At 49.2% G+C, this 17,545-nt stretch overlaps 6 protein-coding genes across 11 annotated transcripts; 2 read left to right on the top strand and 4 right to left on the bottom strand.

The window, feature by feature from the left end:
* Positions 1-1,049: 1,049 nt before the first annotated feature.
* PPTG_05227 (hypothetical protein) lies at positions 1,050-2,912 on the bottom strand (the record flags this gene model as incomplete). Its single annotated transcript, XM_008898735.1, has 6 exons — positions 1,050-1,492; positions 1,536-1,862; positions 1,938-2,304; positions 2,338-2,444; positions 2,525-2,692; positions 2,755-2,912. 6 exons carry the CDS (start codon positions 2,910-2,912, stop codon positions 1,096-1,098), a joined length of 1,524 nt encoding a protein of 507 aa, XP_008896983.1. The 3' UTR covers positions 1,050-1,095.
* Positions 2,913-3,651: 739 nt separating this feature from the next.
* On the bottom strand, positions 3,652-4,444 carry PPTG_05228 (iron sulfur cluster assembly protein 1). The gene has a single exon (XM_008898736.1). It carries the CDS (start codon positions 4,364-4,366, stop codon positions 3,890-3,892), a length of 477 nt encoding a protein of 158 aa, XP_008896984.1. The 5' UTR covers positions 4,367-4,444; the 3' UTR covers positions 3,652-3,889.
* A 947-nt stretch (positions 4,445-5,391) lies between these two features.
* On the top strand, positions 5,392-7,904 carry PPTG_05229 (hypothetical protein). Of its 6 annotated transcripts, XM_008898737.1 has the most exons (8): positions 5,392-5,626; positions 5,722-5,798; positions 5,862-5,894; positions 5,957-6,191; positions 6,267-6,970; positions 7,044-7,153; positions 7,233-7,422; positions 7,487-7,862. In XM_008898737.1, exons 1-8 carry the CDS (start codon positions 5,497-5,499, stop codon positions 7,736-7,738), a joined length of 1,731 nt encoding a protein of 576 aa, XP_008896985.1. In that variant the 5' UTR covers positions 5,392-5,496; the 3' UTR covers positions 7,739-7,862. The 6 variants fall into 6 exon arrangements, with proteins under 6 accessions (XP_008896985.1, XP_008896988.1, XP_008896990.1 ...); XM_008898740.1 differs by having other exon boundaries at positions 5,862-6,191; positions 7,487-7,904; XM_008898742.1 differs by having other exon boundaries at positions 6,267-7,153; positions 7,487-7,904.
* PPTG_05230 (hypothetical protein) lies at positions 7,434-9,558 on the bottom strand. Its single transcript, XM_008898743.1, has one exon. It carries the CDS (start codon positions 8,830-8,832, stop codon positions 7,870-7,872), a length of 963 nt encoding a protein of 320 aa, XP_008896991.1. The 5' UTR covers positions 8,833-9,558; the 3' UTR covers positions 7,434-7,869.
* On the top strand, positions 9,493-11,126 carry PPTG_05231 (hypothetical protein). Its single transcript, XM_008898744.1, has one exon. It carries the CDS (start codon positions 9,634-9,636, stop codon positions 10,282-10,284), a length of 651 nt encoding a protein of 216 aa, XP_008896992.1. The 5' UTR covers positions 9,493-9,633; the 3' UTR covers positions 10,285-11,126.
* Positions 10,301-17,506, bottom strand: PPTG_05232 (hypothetical protein). Its single transcript, XM_008898745.1, has 2 exons — positions 10,553-17,506; positions 10,301-10,495 (listed from the first exon to the last, which is right to left on the bottom strand). The coding sequence occupies exons 1-2, from the start codon at positions 17,501-17,503 to the stop codon at positions 10,370-10,372; spliced, it is 7,077 nt and encodes a 2,358-aa protein (XP_008896993.1). The 5' UTR covers positions 17,504-17,506; the 3' UTR covers positions 10,301-10,369.
* Between the last annotated feature and the right edge of the window lie 39 nt (positions 17,507-17,545).

Consider the following 17,545-nt stretch of genomic DNA (forward strand, 5'->3'; position numbering starts at 1 on the left):
CACAAGCTTGGGTTTGCAAACTAATGATCCATCCAGAAAATTATTGCCACCACACCACTTACAAAGATCATCTTGCTTGTTTTCTTGTACTGCTTGGTTGTGTTTTCTTGTCTAGTTGCGACGTGGCGAGTCATTACATTTACCATACAGCACGCTGGAGTTCCTGCGCATTTGACGCGTTTACAGAGAGATTGTCAGCCGTGCTTATTTTACCTTGTCCTCGGTGTGCCTTGTGACTGCGATAATGAGGACAAAAAAGCAGTATTAGTATAAAAGTAATACAAAAGGAAGCATTGTTTGTTAGAAGCTCTCAACGAGCGGCTCTCGAGCTTCTGCTGTTATTACATTTAGTAGTGTTCTACGTGGATATAAATACTTTTGAAATACCTTGACTTACATAAAGGTAAGCGACTCCTCGTCGCCAGACGCGGTCAAGACCTAGTAGGTGGCAGATACTGTACGGTGTTATTGGTAGCCAATAGTACTCTAGAACTAGTATAATACTACTGATATAGTAATCTAGAGCTTTGACTCAATTGTAATACTAGTGTTAGCATATCACATCCACATGATTTATTCAATTATATATTTCAGATTGAAGGGGAGGGAGGGGGGGGGGGCTTACACTCATTTAGTAAAGTTATTCAGTGGTTACCAATATTGATGCCTGTGCTTCGTTAATAAACTAAACAAATGTTACGCCCTCCCGGTTAAGTACGCGTGTTTTAGTATTGAATGTTGCACGAAGAATTTATTGGAAGCTCATACCCGTCTAAAATGATAAGAACAAGAAGATTGATGTATTGAGTGCACCATCAGTGAATTCAGCTCAGACGTTGCAGTGTTTGATGGGTTCTTCGAGGTAACAGGGTATTTGTATGCTTGCACGATTCTTTTTTTTGAAAAAAAAAAAAAAGGTCAATCGACACTAGTACCAGGGCTGCCGAAAATTGTATTGTAATCTACTGCACCTACCAAGAGAGAATAGATAACCGCCATCAGCTACTTAACATGAACGATAGATTATTGCACTAAGACAAACAATGAAATAGATAATCGATACAATGCAGCTTCATTGATCAATTATTCCACCACCTACTCCGAATTTTCGACGGTACGGGCGTCCCAGAAGATCTCATTCTGGCGCAAAAAGAGCAGCATCTCAAGCGTGTACGGCTGCAGCGAGTGTCGTTGCAGCCCGAACGTATTGCGAGCGACACTGAAGAAGCGCTCGGCAAGGTTCGAGGTCGGAGGAATCCGACCTAGCAGCTCGTAAGCTGGTTGGCGCTGTTCCAGGCGGCGGCGCTTTTGGAAGCGCTCCACGAATGAGCCTCCGGTCTCTGCATCATCCCCCACACGCGCAGCTTGCGCGGCTGGGATGACGCGAAAAGCCTCCAGCGCCGACTTTTCACTCCGGGTTAAGCGCTGCCCTTGACCCTTCAGCACCCGGACACAGCCCGACTCAAAGTCTGGGCTGTGGACAATTTCAGCTCTTGGGGCTACATGCAAAAAACAACGATGTAAATTAACTGGACAAAATAATTAAAATCACAAAATCCCCGTTTGTATATAGGTAGTTGGAATACGACTCCTTCTTTGCGATGAGAGCGTCGAACCACACTCGCACATCAAGTAGACTGACGTCACTGCCCTGCAACGCCTTGGATACGGACTCGACGTCCTTCAGCTCACCGAGAAGATCCTTCAGACGCCTCTTCGCCGCCGGCGAGGGCAGTAGCTCTGCGAGCTCGTCGTCGTCGGTGTCCAAAAAGGGAAGAAGCTCGAAAAAGCGATTAAGCATTGCAACTGTGGAGCCCCAGCGGGTTTGCTGGCGGATGATTGGTCGAAGGATTGTCTTCAACCTATTGTATTAAACCAACATTTTAGTACAATTTCACAAATCCAATAGTAAATTTCACCAAACATCACAAACGTACCGTAGTTTCGCGGATTGTGTCAACGTCCGTAGCTTCAGCATCAGGGTCTGTACCAGGTCCAGATCTTCAGCATGCTCGCTCAGCTCTGCAGCTACCGCTCGGTTTAGGCGGCGACTAGCACAGCCGACTAGTGGAACACCCATGAGGGTGGCGAACCGGCGGTTGACGGAGCAGTTGTCTCCCACGAGGAAGACACACTGCTCCAGCCTCTTGTTGTAGTCTCGCAACAGCATCGTGCGCAGAAAGGCCTGGTGCGTTGCGGCCGACAAATCGTCGGTCTCCTCATTGACGAGTGGAGCCATGCTGAGGAGCGGGCAGCGAATCGCCTCGTCTACCTCATACCACGCAAAGACGGCGATGAAATGCTCTGAAGCATGGCTCTACCCGTCAAAAATGATACCGAAACGCTCAGGTAAATCGGCAGCGATCGCACGCTCGACGGAGCGTGTCACCGATTCCAGGGAACCTCGGAGCGTTTCCACCGAGATGGGCTCCAGGTTCGTGTATCTGATAATATATTGCAAATTGTAGTAGTAGGTTAGTCAGTAGTTCTGAGAGCACTAATACATAGTTAATTTTAAACGTACCGCCGTGAAAGCCTGCTCTCACAGAATGAGAGGGGCAAGTTGCCCAGGACGATCCACTCCAGCCATCCGAACGTGTTCAGTGCGGAGTGGCGGACGTAATGCAGGAGAGACCCAGTCTCTCCCGGGGTTGCAGCCAGCATCTCCGCAGCAAACGAGGGGTGCTCACGCCTGATAACAACAGACTGAGTGGTGATGGTGAGGGGGAGGGCCACTGCATCAGGTTCGTGTACCTCGAACCAGGGGCACGCTTCCGGACCGCGCCGCACCGACAGCGAAAGTACTCGAGGATTACCTCGTCGTACTGATCACGGCACGGCCGGAAGTAGAAGTTCGCCACCTGCCTGTTGGTGAAGGTGGCGGGACGCTGCGTGCGAGATGTAGTAAGCATGCTGGGCAGTAAGTGTCTTGGGCTTCAGGTGAATTTGAAAGTGGGGAGTGCTGGGGGCTCCACGAAAATTGTTATTGGTGGTTGTGGAAAACTTTAATACATTATTGAAGTCAAGAGGTTCAGCTAAATAGATAACTGTTAGGTAGCTGTTAAGGTTACTAAATAAATTATCGGTCCAAATTTATTGCAATAATTGCAGCATCAATTTATTTTTTGGCAGCCCTGACTAATACAGCTAAAGTTTGTTTTACTTAAATCCTTTTCGTACTATTCCTACCTACTATCTCTATTAAATTATTTTAAACGATGGAAAATAATTTAATAGAGATAGTAGGTAGGAATAGTACGAAAAGGATTTAAGTCATCGCGAGCCAGGTGGATCAGGTGTTCAATATTCTTAAGGTCTCGACGAAGGCTCTAATTACCCAGGTCTATCTTCGAAATATAGTAAAATGCATCTGCAAGAAAATCTGCACCAAATCTTTTCGTGAATTTCGTGCACTACACAAAACAGCCCTACATCTTTCTATTCATCCCACATGGGATCCACCGTCACATCAATACTATTAGTATATTGTCTACACGGCAGTATTTGTTGCAGATGACGTAGCATTTGGTGCATCCGCCGGGCTTGCTGTGATTGTTAAGCCTTTCAATACTGGGAGCACAACTTGCCAAGCTGTTACTCCTGAACCATCCTCACGCTTCTGGCAAGCTGTAGCAAACAGCAAAATGAACATGAGAGCAAACAAAGCACATGCTTAGCTGGTGGCACGCAATAAATTAGCAACTGATTATTTCACAGCTTTCTCGGTCTCCTGCAATACTGTATGCTTTTCTTTGACCTGTCTTCTCAACGTGAGCCAAGCTGCGCCCAGGCTGAGCGCCAATTTATCACCATCACTTGATTTTTTCTGCCCTCAATGAGCATATCGGTGAGCATGGCGGCGACAAGACTGTTGCTTTACTGTGCCATCTTAGGCCGATGCGGTCTGCTTGCGCTTGTAGTCCGAGATAGCGGCCTTGATGGCGTCCTCTGCCAGCATGCTGCAGTGCAGCTTGACGGGCGGCAGTTTCAGGTGCGATGCGATGTCCGTGTTCTTGATCTTGAGGCAATCCTCCACCGACTTGCCCTTGAGCCACTCGGTGGCCACCGACGAAGACGCGATGGCCGAGCCACAACCAAAAGTCTTGAACTTAGAGTCCACAATCGTTCCGTTCTCATCCACCTGGATCTGCAGCTTCATCACATCGCCGCAAGCAGGGGCGCCCACGAGACCAGTGCCGACGTCCTTGGCGTTCTTGTCCATGGCACCAACATTGCGCGGGTTCTCGTAGTGATCAATCACGTTCTCGTGGTACATGCGGGACTGTCCGAAGGCAGGGGCAGCCACATTGGCGGCCGGGCGGGAAAACACGCCCAGAGAGCGCTTGAGAGCAGTGCGAGCGATCATATTAGCAGCTTCAAGACTTCTTCGTCGGAAGGATTCCGTTGCAAAATGAGTGACCACTCAACGGCTGAGCGGTATCGTGTGTACCACATAACTGTATGGGGGCGCGTGTCGCGGACCAATCATATCGTATATACTGTCACATTTAATCATAGATTATTGCAAGAAGCTTATATACCGACCGGTGATTGGTGGAAGCAGAAGTTTGGCCAATCAGTGACGTCGACCGATGACGCAGCCTTTGTTTAACAAATCGGAATGATTGTCAACAAACCACCGGTAGTGCTGTTTTCCACAGATGTGTGTCTTTCTGTTCAACCCCGCGTCAGTTCTACTCGTTGCGGGCTTTGTTATAGTTCCTTACACCAACAGAAGCAATATACGCTCTCGAACAAGAACAGACGAGGCGTCTGCTCACTAAAGTTTATCATCCAAATAATACTCTACGGTATTACTGTAAGAGCTTGAGTCAAAGCTGTTGACACCTTGGCTGAATGTAGCAACTTGATCGGCGAGCTCAAAGACCTCATGTCGAAGAAACAACAATAAATCGGCGCAAGCCGGTACATCGGCGAGTGTACGACTCTAGAATATTTAGCGTTTTAGAATAAACTGCAGCTCCACGTAGCATGATCGCCAACTATTTATTATCCGATACATGGGTTTGGAGGGCCTGCAACTGTGGACTTCACAGTTTGGTCTGCCATTTCAGTCTCATAAAACACCATGCAGGTTGCCACTCCCTTGTGATCCCAACGACGCGTCCACAGGTACTCTTATTGCGGCGTATCATCTACATCCAGCACTATTAATACCCGAAGAGATGACACATAAGGCAACGCGCTAATTGAAACAGCATTTGTTAATACAAAGTTTTCTTTTGGGCCGTGTTCGGACATGACAACATGCATTGGCATGGTTTTACAGTAAATGTTAGGTCAGATAAAATAGGCTTTATAAAATTAATCGACCGAACTTGCAATTACTAGTACAGAGAATTGAAGGTGCTTATTCTCCATACGCAGGCATTTGCAAGGGCAGCTACTGCCACAATATTTCAACTGGTGTAAATAACATCATATTTCCCAAAGCTCATTGCAAGTAGCAATTTGCAACTTGCAACAAAACACAAGATGCGACACTGGGCGGCACTGCTGGGCATCTTTGCTGTCAGCGGACTGAGTGTCGAGACAGTCAGTCACGCGACCTTCGCGCTGTGGCCTCAGTACATCGATGCGACACTTTCTCTCTCGGTAGATACAGGTATTGTTTCTTAACTCTATTTCATTGTGTGTTGCAAGACAAGAAGGTCGCGCGAGCAACTACAGCAGCTGACGCTTTTTACTTGCTTCTTTCAGGTGGCGCGTCGGTCGTCGAATCCTCACGTGGAGGAGCTCTCGGCATGTTAAATGTGAAGATGGACACCCAATTGGAGGTACAGCGAATTGATTGTGTCAATTTTTATTGTGGCCAAGCTGACGGTATTTTGTGGGCTTAGACACCCCTTGACCCCTTGATCGATACAATTGAGGTAGGAAATCTGAGTCAAAAGGTGGCGATGCATGTTGAAAAGACGAGTGGTTGTTGGTGCAGATCACATGGATTCCAGCTACAAATATCGAGAGCTCGACATTTGATCACTTTTTGGCAAGCTCGTCACGGTTCGATAGGATGAGTGCTGTTGGTATTCATCTGCAAGTCAGGCTACGAGAAGAAGCTGATTGGAGTGCAATTAACGCGACGCATCACGAACGCATCGAGAATAATGTCCGTGGAATCTTGCAGAACACTATACCTTCACTTGAAATCCTCCCAAGTTTGTCGAGAGGTATGTGTTTGGATGGCAGTGACCATATTGCGAGTACTGTGTCTTACGTTTTGCACCAAATGTTCCTTGTTGCAGGTTTCTTGGCCAAGTCTTTGTGTGATTTCCGCGCATGGAAAACAAGTAACCCACTTGACGAGATTCTTCGCCAACCTGCTGTCGCATCATCGAGTCGCTGCTACTCTTCCTCCTTTCCTTTCTCGCCAAAGAGCAAGGATACGTCATTTTACAGCAGGATTATTCGTGCGGCAGACGAGAATTCAGTTGATTTTACGACGACCGAGCGAACTCTATTGGAAGCGCAGCATGACCTACATGATGGCCAGCGCGACCTAAAGCTGGCACTTATGACATTTAGTCGCAGTTCAGCATCTGCGACTATCGACGCAGAGTATTTGGAGGCGTGGATTACGAGACCGTCAAGTCCAGATGAATCTTTCAGAGCTGTTCTCCCAATTGGCAAGAGTAAGAGTGACGTTCTAGTTGTGACGTCGACTGCTAGGGACTTAGATTTTGACAAACTCGAGCTCATTTGGCTCCAGCGAGATGGCAAGCGAGTTGTGCCTACATCTTCTCCTTCTATCCTCGAGATCCGCGCCCCAAAGACTACCATAGCGGCCTCGCTGCAAGCAGCTATCACTGGGGAAGGATTTCATCGCCGATACGTCATGGATGTAGAGATCCTTGAAACTGGGATCTGTAGCGCACCTTCCGAGAGCAAAACGATCCTCATGCGTGTGCCAATTTCAAACACTGCGTATATCGACTTGGACGAGATCCGGGTGAGCTCAAGCAGTCGGCAACATGAGATGTGATGCATGGTTCTAACGTGTTTTGTGTCGATGGTGTTCATAGAGAATGGAGCGCTTTGGTGAGCTGAAGCTTCTGTCGTTTACGAAGCACATCGAGATCGAGCGACCTTCACCTGTTTCCTCGCAGCATGTTGTTGGTCTCGAGTTTACGATGTTCGTGTCCATTACTCTTGCTAGGTGGTTGTATAATAATGCCGTGGTATTTACTTACGTTTCAATGACGTGTTAATAGGCCATCAACGAACCAATCGCACATTGAATTCCCGATTCACTTTCGATACCAAGCCCCGTCAGAGAGCGAATTGTACCGTCAAGCACCTGTCATCGCTCCAGACATTTTCTTGTTTTGCCGGGATGGAGACCATGGTCCTAAGAAAAAGCTAAAATCGTCAGACGATGATGATGTACGAAACTACCTTCAGGTAAGCAAGAGTGTATCGCATCAAGAGTTGTTGATTTTTACTGATTTCATTATCTTGTCAATAGACATGGGGCATCTCTGATCAAGGACGTTCGTGCAGTGGCAGCCACTGGCTTCGCCTCGCCGCAGTATCCCCTCTTCCAATAATGACAGTACTCACACCTGTCGGCTACCTTCCTTCAAGATGGCTTGTGAGCTCCATGACACTATGTTTTGCAACTATGGGTGCGGTAATACTTGTCTGGGTTTCTGTCGGCGTGGCGAAAAGAACCCTGCGTGCTTCTGCTGGTGCTGACTGGAAAGGGAAAACTGACTAAGCTGAGAGTCTCAATACTGAATGTTTGGTCGTTAGACACTACAGTAGTGAACATGTTCAAACAAACGTCGATATGAATCATACTGTACGTTGTTCATCAATACATAAGCTTCCAGATTGTCCAATTTGTCCTCAGCTGCTGTAGGTTTCTTCAGTCAGTAGCCGAAGCGTAAGAGTAGCATGATCCAGCACAGTGATAGTGTAGTGGTTCATACGTCGTGTTTGCAAGTCTCTCGTAATTGGCGTTGGAGGAAAAGATCCGGGAGTGACTGCACCCATGTAGTCGTTCATATCCCGATCATCATCGTCGCATCCGCTTAGCGTGACTGTAGCACGGAAGAGATTCGCTGGGACGTTTGAGTGCATCATTTCTGTCATCCGTCGAAACATCTCGGAAGGGATGTTTGAGTCTTGTTCCATGTATTCCACAGCCCAACCAGGTTCAAATTCATCCTCTATCCTTGCAACGTCACTCATAGAGCAGTCGGACTCGTGGTTCGTGTCATGGTATTGATGCCGTGTGCTGTGCGGTTGTCTGTGGCTTGCATCCATGAGATCAACTGGAGAAGTGCATGGCGTCTGTGTGCGTCCCTTATCTGACGGCTCAGCCGCGAAGAACCGCTGAACTCCTAGGAAGAGCTGCTGGTAGAAGCGTTTGACAACGTGCTGCTCCTGTTCGTGCACGTCAGTGCCATCTACTTCTGAGGTCGAGGACGCATCGTGGTGATGCCTGTGACGGTGTCGAAGAGTCTGCTGTCTCCTGCACGAGACCTCGTCCAGTTCTTTGGCCACGAGCGATCGCCAGAATTCCGTGAATTGAGCGTCTGAGAGCGAAATAACCGAGTCGGCCACTCTGTCCAACGAGTCCACTGCCGCAAGGGGGAGCTGCGTCTGGAGCTGCATGTACCATTGCAGGATGGACGAGGCGCAGTACTTAGCGCAGTTCCGATCCAGCTGATAGAGCACGAAAGCCAGTGTGCGCAGCAGCGACTTCTCGACGGCTACGACCACTGACATGGCGCCCGAACCGCTGTCATTACTCGTTGGAGGTGATACATCGCCAGCGCGTCGGCAAACTTCCGTGGCGCCCGTCATGGACTTTGGGCCTGCCACGCGCTTTGGTTAGTGTCGGACTGCAGATGGTGCCAGCGCCTGCAAGTGGGAGCGTTCCGGTCTTTCAGTCGAGCGATATCTTCGTCTTCCCATTAAAGCCCGGAAATCCAGGGTAGAGGCTATGCCGCTGAGCTGAAACGGCCGGGCAGTTGACGACAACAACTGGTGCTCAGTATGGTGGGGCAGCACTTTCTTCCATTTTTGGCGCCTTCCCAAGCAGCATTTCAGACTGATGGAACGCAGCACAAAGATCCCTTTGCTGGCGGCGCCTCAGTGCGCCATGGATAATACGCTCATGGTCAATGAGCTACTAAGACGTTGTCTCCTCTCAGATGCTTTGAATATCACGCCTCTGAAGTACGTTGGTGTAATTGGCAAGCAGAAACCAGAGATGCCGCGTACGCCACCTCCATCTTAACCCTCAACGTTGACACAACGAACCGAGGCGAGCACCGTTGAGCGGGGGTTGGTCCTACCCACTGACCAACTTCCATACCTCTCCTCCTTTAATCGCAAGATAGCTAGCTATCTCTCCAGAGCTCCGAAATCAAAGGCCTGTGACTGACTCATACGTTGCTATCAACATGACGTTTCGCTGCTCTCTCAATCACCACGCTCCTCCGCATTGCTGCTCCTCATCTGCAGCAATCTCTTCGTTTCGAGTGTAGACATGATTCTCTTCAAGAGCTACGGTTGGAATGATTGTCATGTACCGTACTTTCCGCATTAGTGCGCTCTACTGATGTGTGGCGGGTCCGACACTAATCCGTCCTCTCGTAAGCCATGCTGCAGAGTCCCGCCATCCGCTCGCTGTTCCGCGGCGCCACGCAGTGCAGTCGCTCGCCAATGCTGGCGCAGCGTCTGTCACGCCCGTCGTCTTCATTCTCGCCGCTCACTGCGTCCTACCGTGTCCGCTTTGGCCCGCAGAGTTCGTTCGCCAAGTGTCTGCAAGTGCAGACATTCGCCTCGATCCCTGGTCGTGATGACGAGCAGCAGCAGCTTCACAGCAACAACGGCAAGAGCAGAAAAGAGCAAATCCAGGAGCTGATAGAGGAGAATGCAGCGCTTAAGGAGGAAGTGGAGAAGCTCAAGGCCGAGATAGCCAAGAAGCCCAACAAGTTCATGGGCACGCTGCAACAGTACGGTCTGCCCTTCCTCGTCTGGTGGACGTCGCTTTACTTGGCCTCGGGTGTGTCTATCTACGTGGCGTTGGACACGGGCCTCGTATCGGGTGCCAGCATCATTGACTTCATCATGCAGAACGGCCTGGACAAGTTTATCGACCCGGCCCGCCTCGACCCTACGTACGGTAATATCGCCATCGCGGTGATCGTCAACGAATGCCTCGAGGTCATCCGCTTCCCCATTACACTGGCTACGCTACCCTACATCAAGCGCGTTTTCTCACGCAAGAAAGTGGAGGAGGCCAAGTAAGACGGTTTTACCGGACTGGAGTTAAAGCAGCTTCACAAGGTGAATAGAACTCTGTGTTAGGTCCCTAATGTGATAAGTGCTGAGTTTACGCCAGCTTCCACTGGAAAATGGATCTGTCGTTTCCTCCAACTGAGATCAGATACTTGTCGTCGAAGCTGAAGCGTACGTTTGCAACATGGGAGGAGTGACCTCGACGCGCAATGAATTTTGACTGCAAATACAAACGTGAGCAGGACGTACAATAGACACAAGATCATACACAACGTACGCCTTTTGGAATGCAGGGGTAGCGGAAGAACTTGACGTTGCCGGAGTCGTCTCCGGACGCGAGGATTGTACGTGTCGAAGATGCACAAACAGCGTTGATGTCGGTACCGTCCGCGCAATCCGGCCAAATTCCTTGCACTGGCCAGCCTAAAGTGCATGTCCACGTAGCCCAATGCACATCCCGCACAGATGAAGCCCGACTAACTTGACTACTCGACGCTGTATCGCAGAACAGGTACTCGTATGCGCCACAGTTTGACTGAATGTACTTCCCGTCATCTGAAAAATCAAAGTGTGTGATGTAGCTATTGTGCTTGCTGAAAGGTTTGCGCTTCTTGAATTCCGACGCTCCCGAACCCACCGAGTAAAGGTAGATAGAATTGTCATGAGATCCCAGGGCTAGAATATCTCCATTGGGGGAGAACTTGACATCACTGATCCATTCCTTCGCTGGTTTGTCTTCAAACACTAACGTGCCCGTATCCAAATCACGTGCTCGTAAAACAGCAAAACCTCCTTCTCTCGATTGTGCCTGCCCCTGCTTAGATGCCGGCTTTCTTCTTTGTCGAACACCATTGTCACCCCCGAAGCCTACCGCTAACAACTCGGAATCGGGTGAGTATGCACACGCACGAGCCTTAGCTGGCAGTAAACGCGCCTGGATTAACCTCTTTGCCTCCATATCCCACACGCGCAATGTTCGGTCGTCACCGACGGTGACGAACTCTCGCTGGGAAGGATGAACTGCCAGGCCCCATAGCTCCATCGCAAAGTGACCAGAGAATAGAGGTTGGCCACCGTTTAAAACACTTCCGCTTGCCACATCTATCTCGATGATGTCACTGGAGCAAGTACCGACAAGTAGTTTTCTGCCAGTTGAGTTTAGATACACACTGTTAATGAATTTGCCGAAGCTCCCAACTTGCATTGCGCCCAGGTCGAAACATTTGAGAGACTGGTACGCAGCGTTCCACATCACAACTCGACCATCTTTTCCGCCTGATAGCACTACAGCGGAACTTCCAGCCGAGTTATCAGTTGAGCGCATACTTGCAACAACGCGAACGTCTCCGTCGTGTGCTTTCACCGCTCTTGATAGATCATTTCCTCTCCACACATACAACTCACCGCCTGCTGTTCCAGTGACAAAGTCCCCACCGAAGTTACAACCCGTCGGAAACGTTTGTAAAGTACCTTTCTTGCCAACAATTCCTTTCTTCGAGACGAGGGTTTTCCCTTGCACCGACCAAAACAACACGTGCTTGACGCCACCGGTGATAATGGTATCAGCATTTGCTCCAAAAGATGCAAAGCGATTCACTGCTTTATCGCCTTTTCCTGTAGCCAGAAGCTTTGCCAAAGTCCACGACCCATTGCTGGCATCGCTCCAAACTGCCAACGAGTGATCATCGTCATCTCCCACACTAACCAACCTTGTGGAATCACTACTGAAGGCAAGCGACAATATTCCGCGCGAATGAAACTCCTTCATTTCGCAGCGTAGCTCGCCGGTATGAGCGTCCCAGACTCTCAACGCTGGTTTCTTCCCGCGCTCTCCTGTTGCGATTAGGTTGCGCTTGTCATCACATATTGCAAGGCTGATAATGTCGTCGTTGTGCCCAACATGGTGTCTTTGAAAGTGATTCGTGGAATCATAGATGATCCCCACGGCTGCTGTGTGATAAACGATCTCATCTTGTGCGTTGTACACCAAATTCTGTTGTGAAAGCTCCGATTGATAGCCGAATACCCATTCCAATTCAACATTCAAGTCGGGTTCACGAGAGTTGGGCGTAGCAGCGTTCGTAGGGGCAACGATTGCTCCTATCCAAGGCTTCACCGCCATGAACTCGTCTCCCGCAGCGTCGTCGAACGGTTCATCCTCTGATTCAGCCGACGAATCTGTTGTCTCTTCCGGTTCAATTAAACTCAATCGTTTGTCAGATCCAGGTACTGCAGAAATCTGCTCACCCTCGTTCAAGACTCGCCACTCCATTATCGACCGATCATTTCCACCAACACTGACTACGTAGCTATCGTCACAAGACCACCGGACATTGGTCACATGGGACGAATGTCCTCGATGGTCTACCGAGCTCGCATTTTTTGCCACACAGGGATAGCAATACAGCTTCACGAGGCCAAAATCATCCGAGGTGACCAAAAGGTTTTCGCGAGAATTGCGTGCGACGGCGTTTACATCGGTGCCATCGGAACACGGTGGCCAAATGCCTTGCACAGGCCACCCAAGCACACATGTCCAGGAGTGCCATTGGGTATCTTTCGTGCTGCTCGCAGACGTGATATGTTTGCCGGTACTGGCGTTACTAAAGAGAAGCTCGTAGGCACCACAGTTACTCTGTAAGACTTGGCTGTCTGCTGAGAAGTCCAAGTGGGTAATATAGCTCTGGTGCTTATCAAATACAGCTGCTTTCACGACCTTGGTCGCATTTCGGTCAAGGCGATACAGATAAACCTTGTGGTCGTGCGATCCGACTGCAAGAACGGAGCCATTCGGCGAGAACTTCATTTCACTAATCGCTTGCTTGGACGGTCGATCTTCGAACACTTTCTTCGTCAAGTCACTATAGCAAAGCAGCATAATACCGCCTGTTTTGGCTTGAGCTGTCTTTGATAATCCGGTTATCGCGTTACGTCCACCGAATCCTATCGCGACAACGTCAGCTGCATCCGATAGTGCACATGCTCTGGCTACGCATTCAAGCCTCTGAATTCTCAGCTGAATTTTCTTTACCAGGCACCATACTCGGATAGTTTGGTCATCACCAACTGTGCAGTATTCTGCTTTCGTTGGGTGACAAGCAAGTCCCCAGACCTCGACTCTATAATGTCCACGACTGATCGTTGATAGTGTCGGCTGAGCGCGACCAGCATCGAATTCGATCAGATCGCTACCACCCGTACCAACTAAGAATAGTCTGGGCGAAATTTTACTGGAACAAATGCTTCGAATCTCCGAATTCAAGAGTTTGGCTCCTTGGAGTGTGTACTCCTTCATATCGAAAGCTGCCATTTTGCTGAACTGCGCGTCCCAGACAGCAATTTTGGAGTCCTTACCGCCACTTATCAATTCCCTTTCCGTTGCATAGAGCGCTAGCACGGCAGTGTCATGGGCTTGGACAGTTTTCGTGACATCCACAGAGTTTTGGAATACTACTAGATGGCCAGTCGATCCACCTGCGACAACCATTTGCCCGAAAGATACGACACAGTCAAATACTGACGGCACTTTGCCACTCTGGTGTGCCTTCGTCCCGAAAATTGCTTTCTTTGAAGTGAGATTCTTCCCTTGTTCCGTCCAAAAACGAATATGCTTGTCACCGCATGTCACCCATTCCTTACTAGCAGCGTGGTAGCAGATACCACGAACGTTGTTACGCTCTCCGCGAGATTGCGATGACAACACTCCACTCTGCCAATTGTAAATTGCGATGGAATGGTCATCGTCGCCCCCAACACTCCCAAGCTTAGTGCCATCACTTGAAAAACAAATGGCATTCACAAAGCGTTGATGGAATCCTTCGAGACATGGTGCAACAGCTTCTCCACTTGCAGAATCCCAAACGTAAATCTTGGGCTTTTTACCCATTTGCGACGTCGCGAATGTTGTACCATTCGGGTGGGCACATAAGGCAACGACATCGTCGTCGTGACTTCTGAAAAAAGATTGACGCTGAGCAGATTTGTCAAATACGATGCCAAGAGCAGCAGTATGGTACACCACCTTGCCATTTGAGTCATATCGAGCATTATTTGAGGCTGTTTGAGCTTGGTAACCATGCACTCGCTCCAGTTCAAGCCTCGTATTTGGAGACGTGCTGTCCACTTTCATTGATGCGGCTTTCGAAGGAGCCACTACTGCCCCTAGCCACGGTCGTACAGCCATGAATTCATCGCCAACATCGTCATTCGTAGCCGCCACCTCCAAAGGATCATCAGCTCTTTTATCAAGATGTTCGATTTCTTCGCTATCACTGTCAGTCTCACTCAGGCGACGCTGGAAATAATCCTTTTGAACTGGTTGCTTGTCATGCTTCCAGACAAATACACACCTGTCGTTTCCACCAACTGAAACGATGTAGTTATCATCAGGCGACCATCTCACATTGGTGACATGAGAAGCATGGCCGCGGAGTTCAAGGAACGAGGCTTTTTCCAGGGCACAAGGATACTGAAAAACCTTAACTTTCCCAAAATCATCTCCAGTTGCCAGGAGCTTCCCATTGTTTGAGCGATCGACAGCGTTTACATCTGTGCCATCACTTTCCGCTTCCCAGATGCCTTGCACCGACCACCCCAACGTGCTCGTTATCGTGTGCCAGACCTCATCTCGAAACGTTGAAGCATTCGTGACGTGCTTCCCAGTTTTCACTTCAGTGAACAACAACTCGTATCCACCAGAAGTACTTTGTAAATAATTTCCATCCAGTGAGAAGTCCATGTGCGTGATATAGCTCGAGTGCTTGTTGAATACGTGTGTCCGAGAGAAACCCTTCAGCACGTTGTACAAGTAGATCTTGGAGTCATGGCTTGCTACCGCCAGTGTTCGATTGTCGGGCGAGAATTTGACATCGCTCACCCAACGTTTCGCGTCAAAGCAGGGCTCCTTAACACACGTCAAATCAACACCACTGTATACCACAAAGCCTCCGTTAGGCTGTTGTTTCTTAGCATTGACAGCGGGTTTCCCTGTTTTACCAGAGTCTTCAGTGCCAAGACCGACAGCGATCAATTTGCCATCCCCAGAGTAAGTGCAAGCACGTCCTGGGATCGGTAACTCTAGGAATCCCAACTCGTACTTTTCTGCCAAGTCCCAAACACGAAGTGTTTGATCGTCTCCAACCGTACAGCATTGCTGCTTTGTAGGATGAGTATCCAACCCCCAAAGTTCTCCTTGAAAGTGTCCCTTAGTAAGTGGCTCCGAGTGCACGTTTTGTCCTGTCTTAGCGTCCAGCTCATAGATCTCCGATGCTAGAGTACCGACAAGGATGGTTCGCCTGTCAGGAGAATAACAACAGCTTCGTATGCCCTTGCGCTGAGGTAGCAAAGATGATTCAAGAGAGTCCCGAATCTGGATTGGAGATCCTACTTGTTTCAGCTTATCGTCCCACTGAATAATTTGACCATCCCGTCCACCAGATAGCAGCACTCCAGATGAGTAAAATAAGACAGTAATTGCTCCTTCATGCGCTTTAATGACATTCGTCAGCTGCCTCCCCACAAAGAGATACAAGCAACCATCACTTGTTCCAACAACCACCGCTTGGTCTGCTGTTTCCAGGTACTGGGCCACAGGAAAAGGCTGAAGAGATCCCTTCTTTCCCAGCAAACCTTTTTTCGACACGAGCTCCTTTCCTCCAAGGGACCAAAACTCGATGTACTTTTGACCACACGTAACAAACTCACTAGGCACGCGAGGATTCGTTGTAATGTGAAACGGGGCCGCTTTGTTCCCTTTCACCGATATCCTCAGTACGGCAGATTTCCAATTGTTGCTTGACTCGTAAATCGCAATACTGTGATCGTCGTCTCCACCAATAGATACCAACATGTCAGGGCTTAGGAAAGCTAGTTGCAATATACCACGCTTGTGAAATCCCTGTATGACGCACTGGTCGTCCATTGTTTCCAAATTCCACACAATTATCTTTGGCTGCTTGCCGATTTCACCACTTGCCGCTAAAGGGAGACGTGGATGCAGGCACAAGCTTAATATATCATCTGTGTGGGAAAGATGATGGCGCTGCTTCATGGTCTTTGTGTTTAGAACAACGGATACTGCTGCGGCTGGATAAACGATCTCTTCAAAGCGTCCACTTTTAGCGTTGGCTGTAGTTGCTGCGAAGCGTACATTGTTCTTGCAATCTTGAGCGCTGTAGCCGAATATCCAGTCCAGCTCGACCGAGACTAACGGAGCTCCTTTAGAGAGCGGTGGGATCTTGGTTGGGGCCACAATTGCTCCAATCCACGGCTTCACGGCTAAAAACATGTCGCCAACGTCATCCTGCATAGCGTCCATCGGTGTATCTACGGTTGCTGAAGATTCTGTTGGATCAGAGTGTTTTTCAAGTTTGGCCACCAATTCAAGTGGCATTCCTTCCTCCTCATGATTGATTCCACGCATCTCATCAGCCACATCAAACAAATCGAACAGCTCTTTCGCTCGCTTGTTCTTCATGCAGAATTCCCGAAACTGTTCACAGGTAATTGTAGGCGATTCCTCTGACCTTGTCTCCTTTGATGATGAAGCCCCACAGTTAGAAATATCTCGGAAAGTCGACTCGGCAAGCATAACTATCTCCTCTTCATCTACCGTTGCGTCCGACGTTGTAGTCCTGCTGCACGAGGCTGGTTGGATGATCTTCGCCAGTCCAGATAGCGTAGATTTCAAAGATATCGTGAACTCATCCAAGTCCAACGCTCCGTCCTCCGACATATCCCACGAATCAAAGAGCAAATCGATTTTTTCATCCAGTGGAATGGCAGCTATGAATGCAATAGCCGAGAGGAATTCTAGAGCGTCAATTGCTGTCAAACTGTCGCTAGGATTTTGGTACTGCTGACTCTGCAGTCCACGAACCCCCGGCTGTACTTGCTGCCACCTTCTCTGCATCAATGACTCTGTGAACAGATCAAATGCGGAGTCTGCATACTCCGCAACGCGCACGCTTGAGCTGTGCAAACTGGAGACGCCCGAGGCGACTGCACGGCAGCAAATGGAGCGCAACTGAGCTTTGGACAGCGCGAAGCTCGTCGCTGAGTCGTAGAACGCGCGCCAAAACGCCTCGATTTCATGAAGACGTAAATTGTCGAAGGGTAGAATGGCGTCAGCCAGCGCCACAGCCTGACGGTCCTTCACAGCCGCGAGCAATAGTGCGTTGCCCATGACGATCACTCCGACTGATGATCGCAACCTTTCGCGCTTCAACATGTGTTTTTCCACCAATGGTAACAAGTTTTGGAATTGTGAGGA

The sequence above is a fragment of the Phytophthora parasitica genome, assembly GCF_000247585.1.
Source record: "Phytophthora parasitica INRA-310 unplaced genomic scaffold supercont2.7, whole genome shotgun sequence".
Classification (NCBI taxonomy): Eukaryota; Oomycota; class Peronosporomycetes; order Peronosporales; family Peronosporaceae; genus Phytophthora; species Phytophthora nicotianae.

What these genes read in the sequence shown, in the direction of transcription:
- PPTG_05230 (XM_008898743.1), bottom strand. Translation starts at nt 8,832, where the DNA reads ATGACGGGCGCCACGGAAGTTTGCCGACGCGCTGGCGATGTATCACCT.
- PPTG_05228 (XM_008898736.1), bottom strand. Translation starts at nt 4,366, where the DNA reads ATGATCGCTCGCACTGCTCTCAAGCGCTCTCTGGGCGTGTTTTCCCGC.
- PPTG_05231 (XM_008898744.1), top strand. Translation starts at nt 9,634, where the DNA reads ATGCTGCAGAGTCCCGCCATCCGCTCGCTGTTCCGCGGCGCCACGCAG.
- PPTG_05232 (XM_008898745.1), bottom strand. Translation starts at nt 17,503, where the DNA reads ATGTTGAAGCGCGAAAGGTTGCGATCATCAGTCGGAGTGATCGTCATG. An exon ending in ACCCCTGCATTCCAAAAGGC is followed by an intron (nt 10,496 to 10,552) that starts GTACGTTGTGTA and finishes TTGTATTTGCAG; the next exon opens with TCAAAATTCATTGCGCGTCG.
- PPTG_05229 (XM_008898737.1), top strand. Translation starts at nt 5,497, where the DNA reads ATGCGACACTGGGCGGCACTGCTGGGCATCTTTGCTGTCAGCGGACTG. An exon ending in CCTCCCAAGTTTGTCGAGAG is followed by an intron (nt 6,192 to 6,266) that starts GTATGTGTTTGG and finishes TCCTTGTTGCAG; the next exon opens with GTTTCTTGGCCAAGTCTTTG. An exon ending in ATGTACGAAACTACCTTCAG is followed by an intron (nt 7,423 to 7,486) that starts GTAAGCAAGAGT and finishes TCTTGTCAATAG; the next exon opens with ACATGGGGCATCTCTGATCA.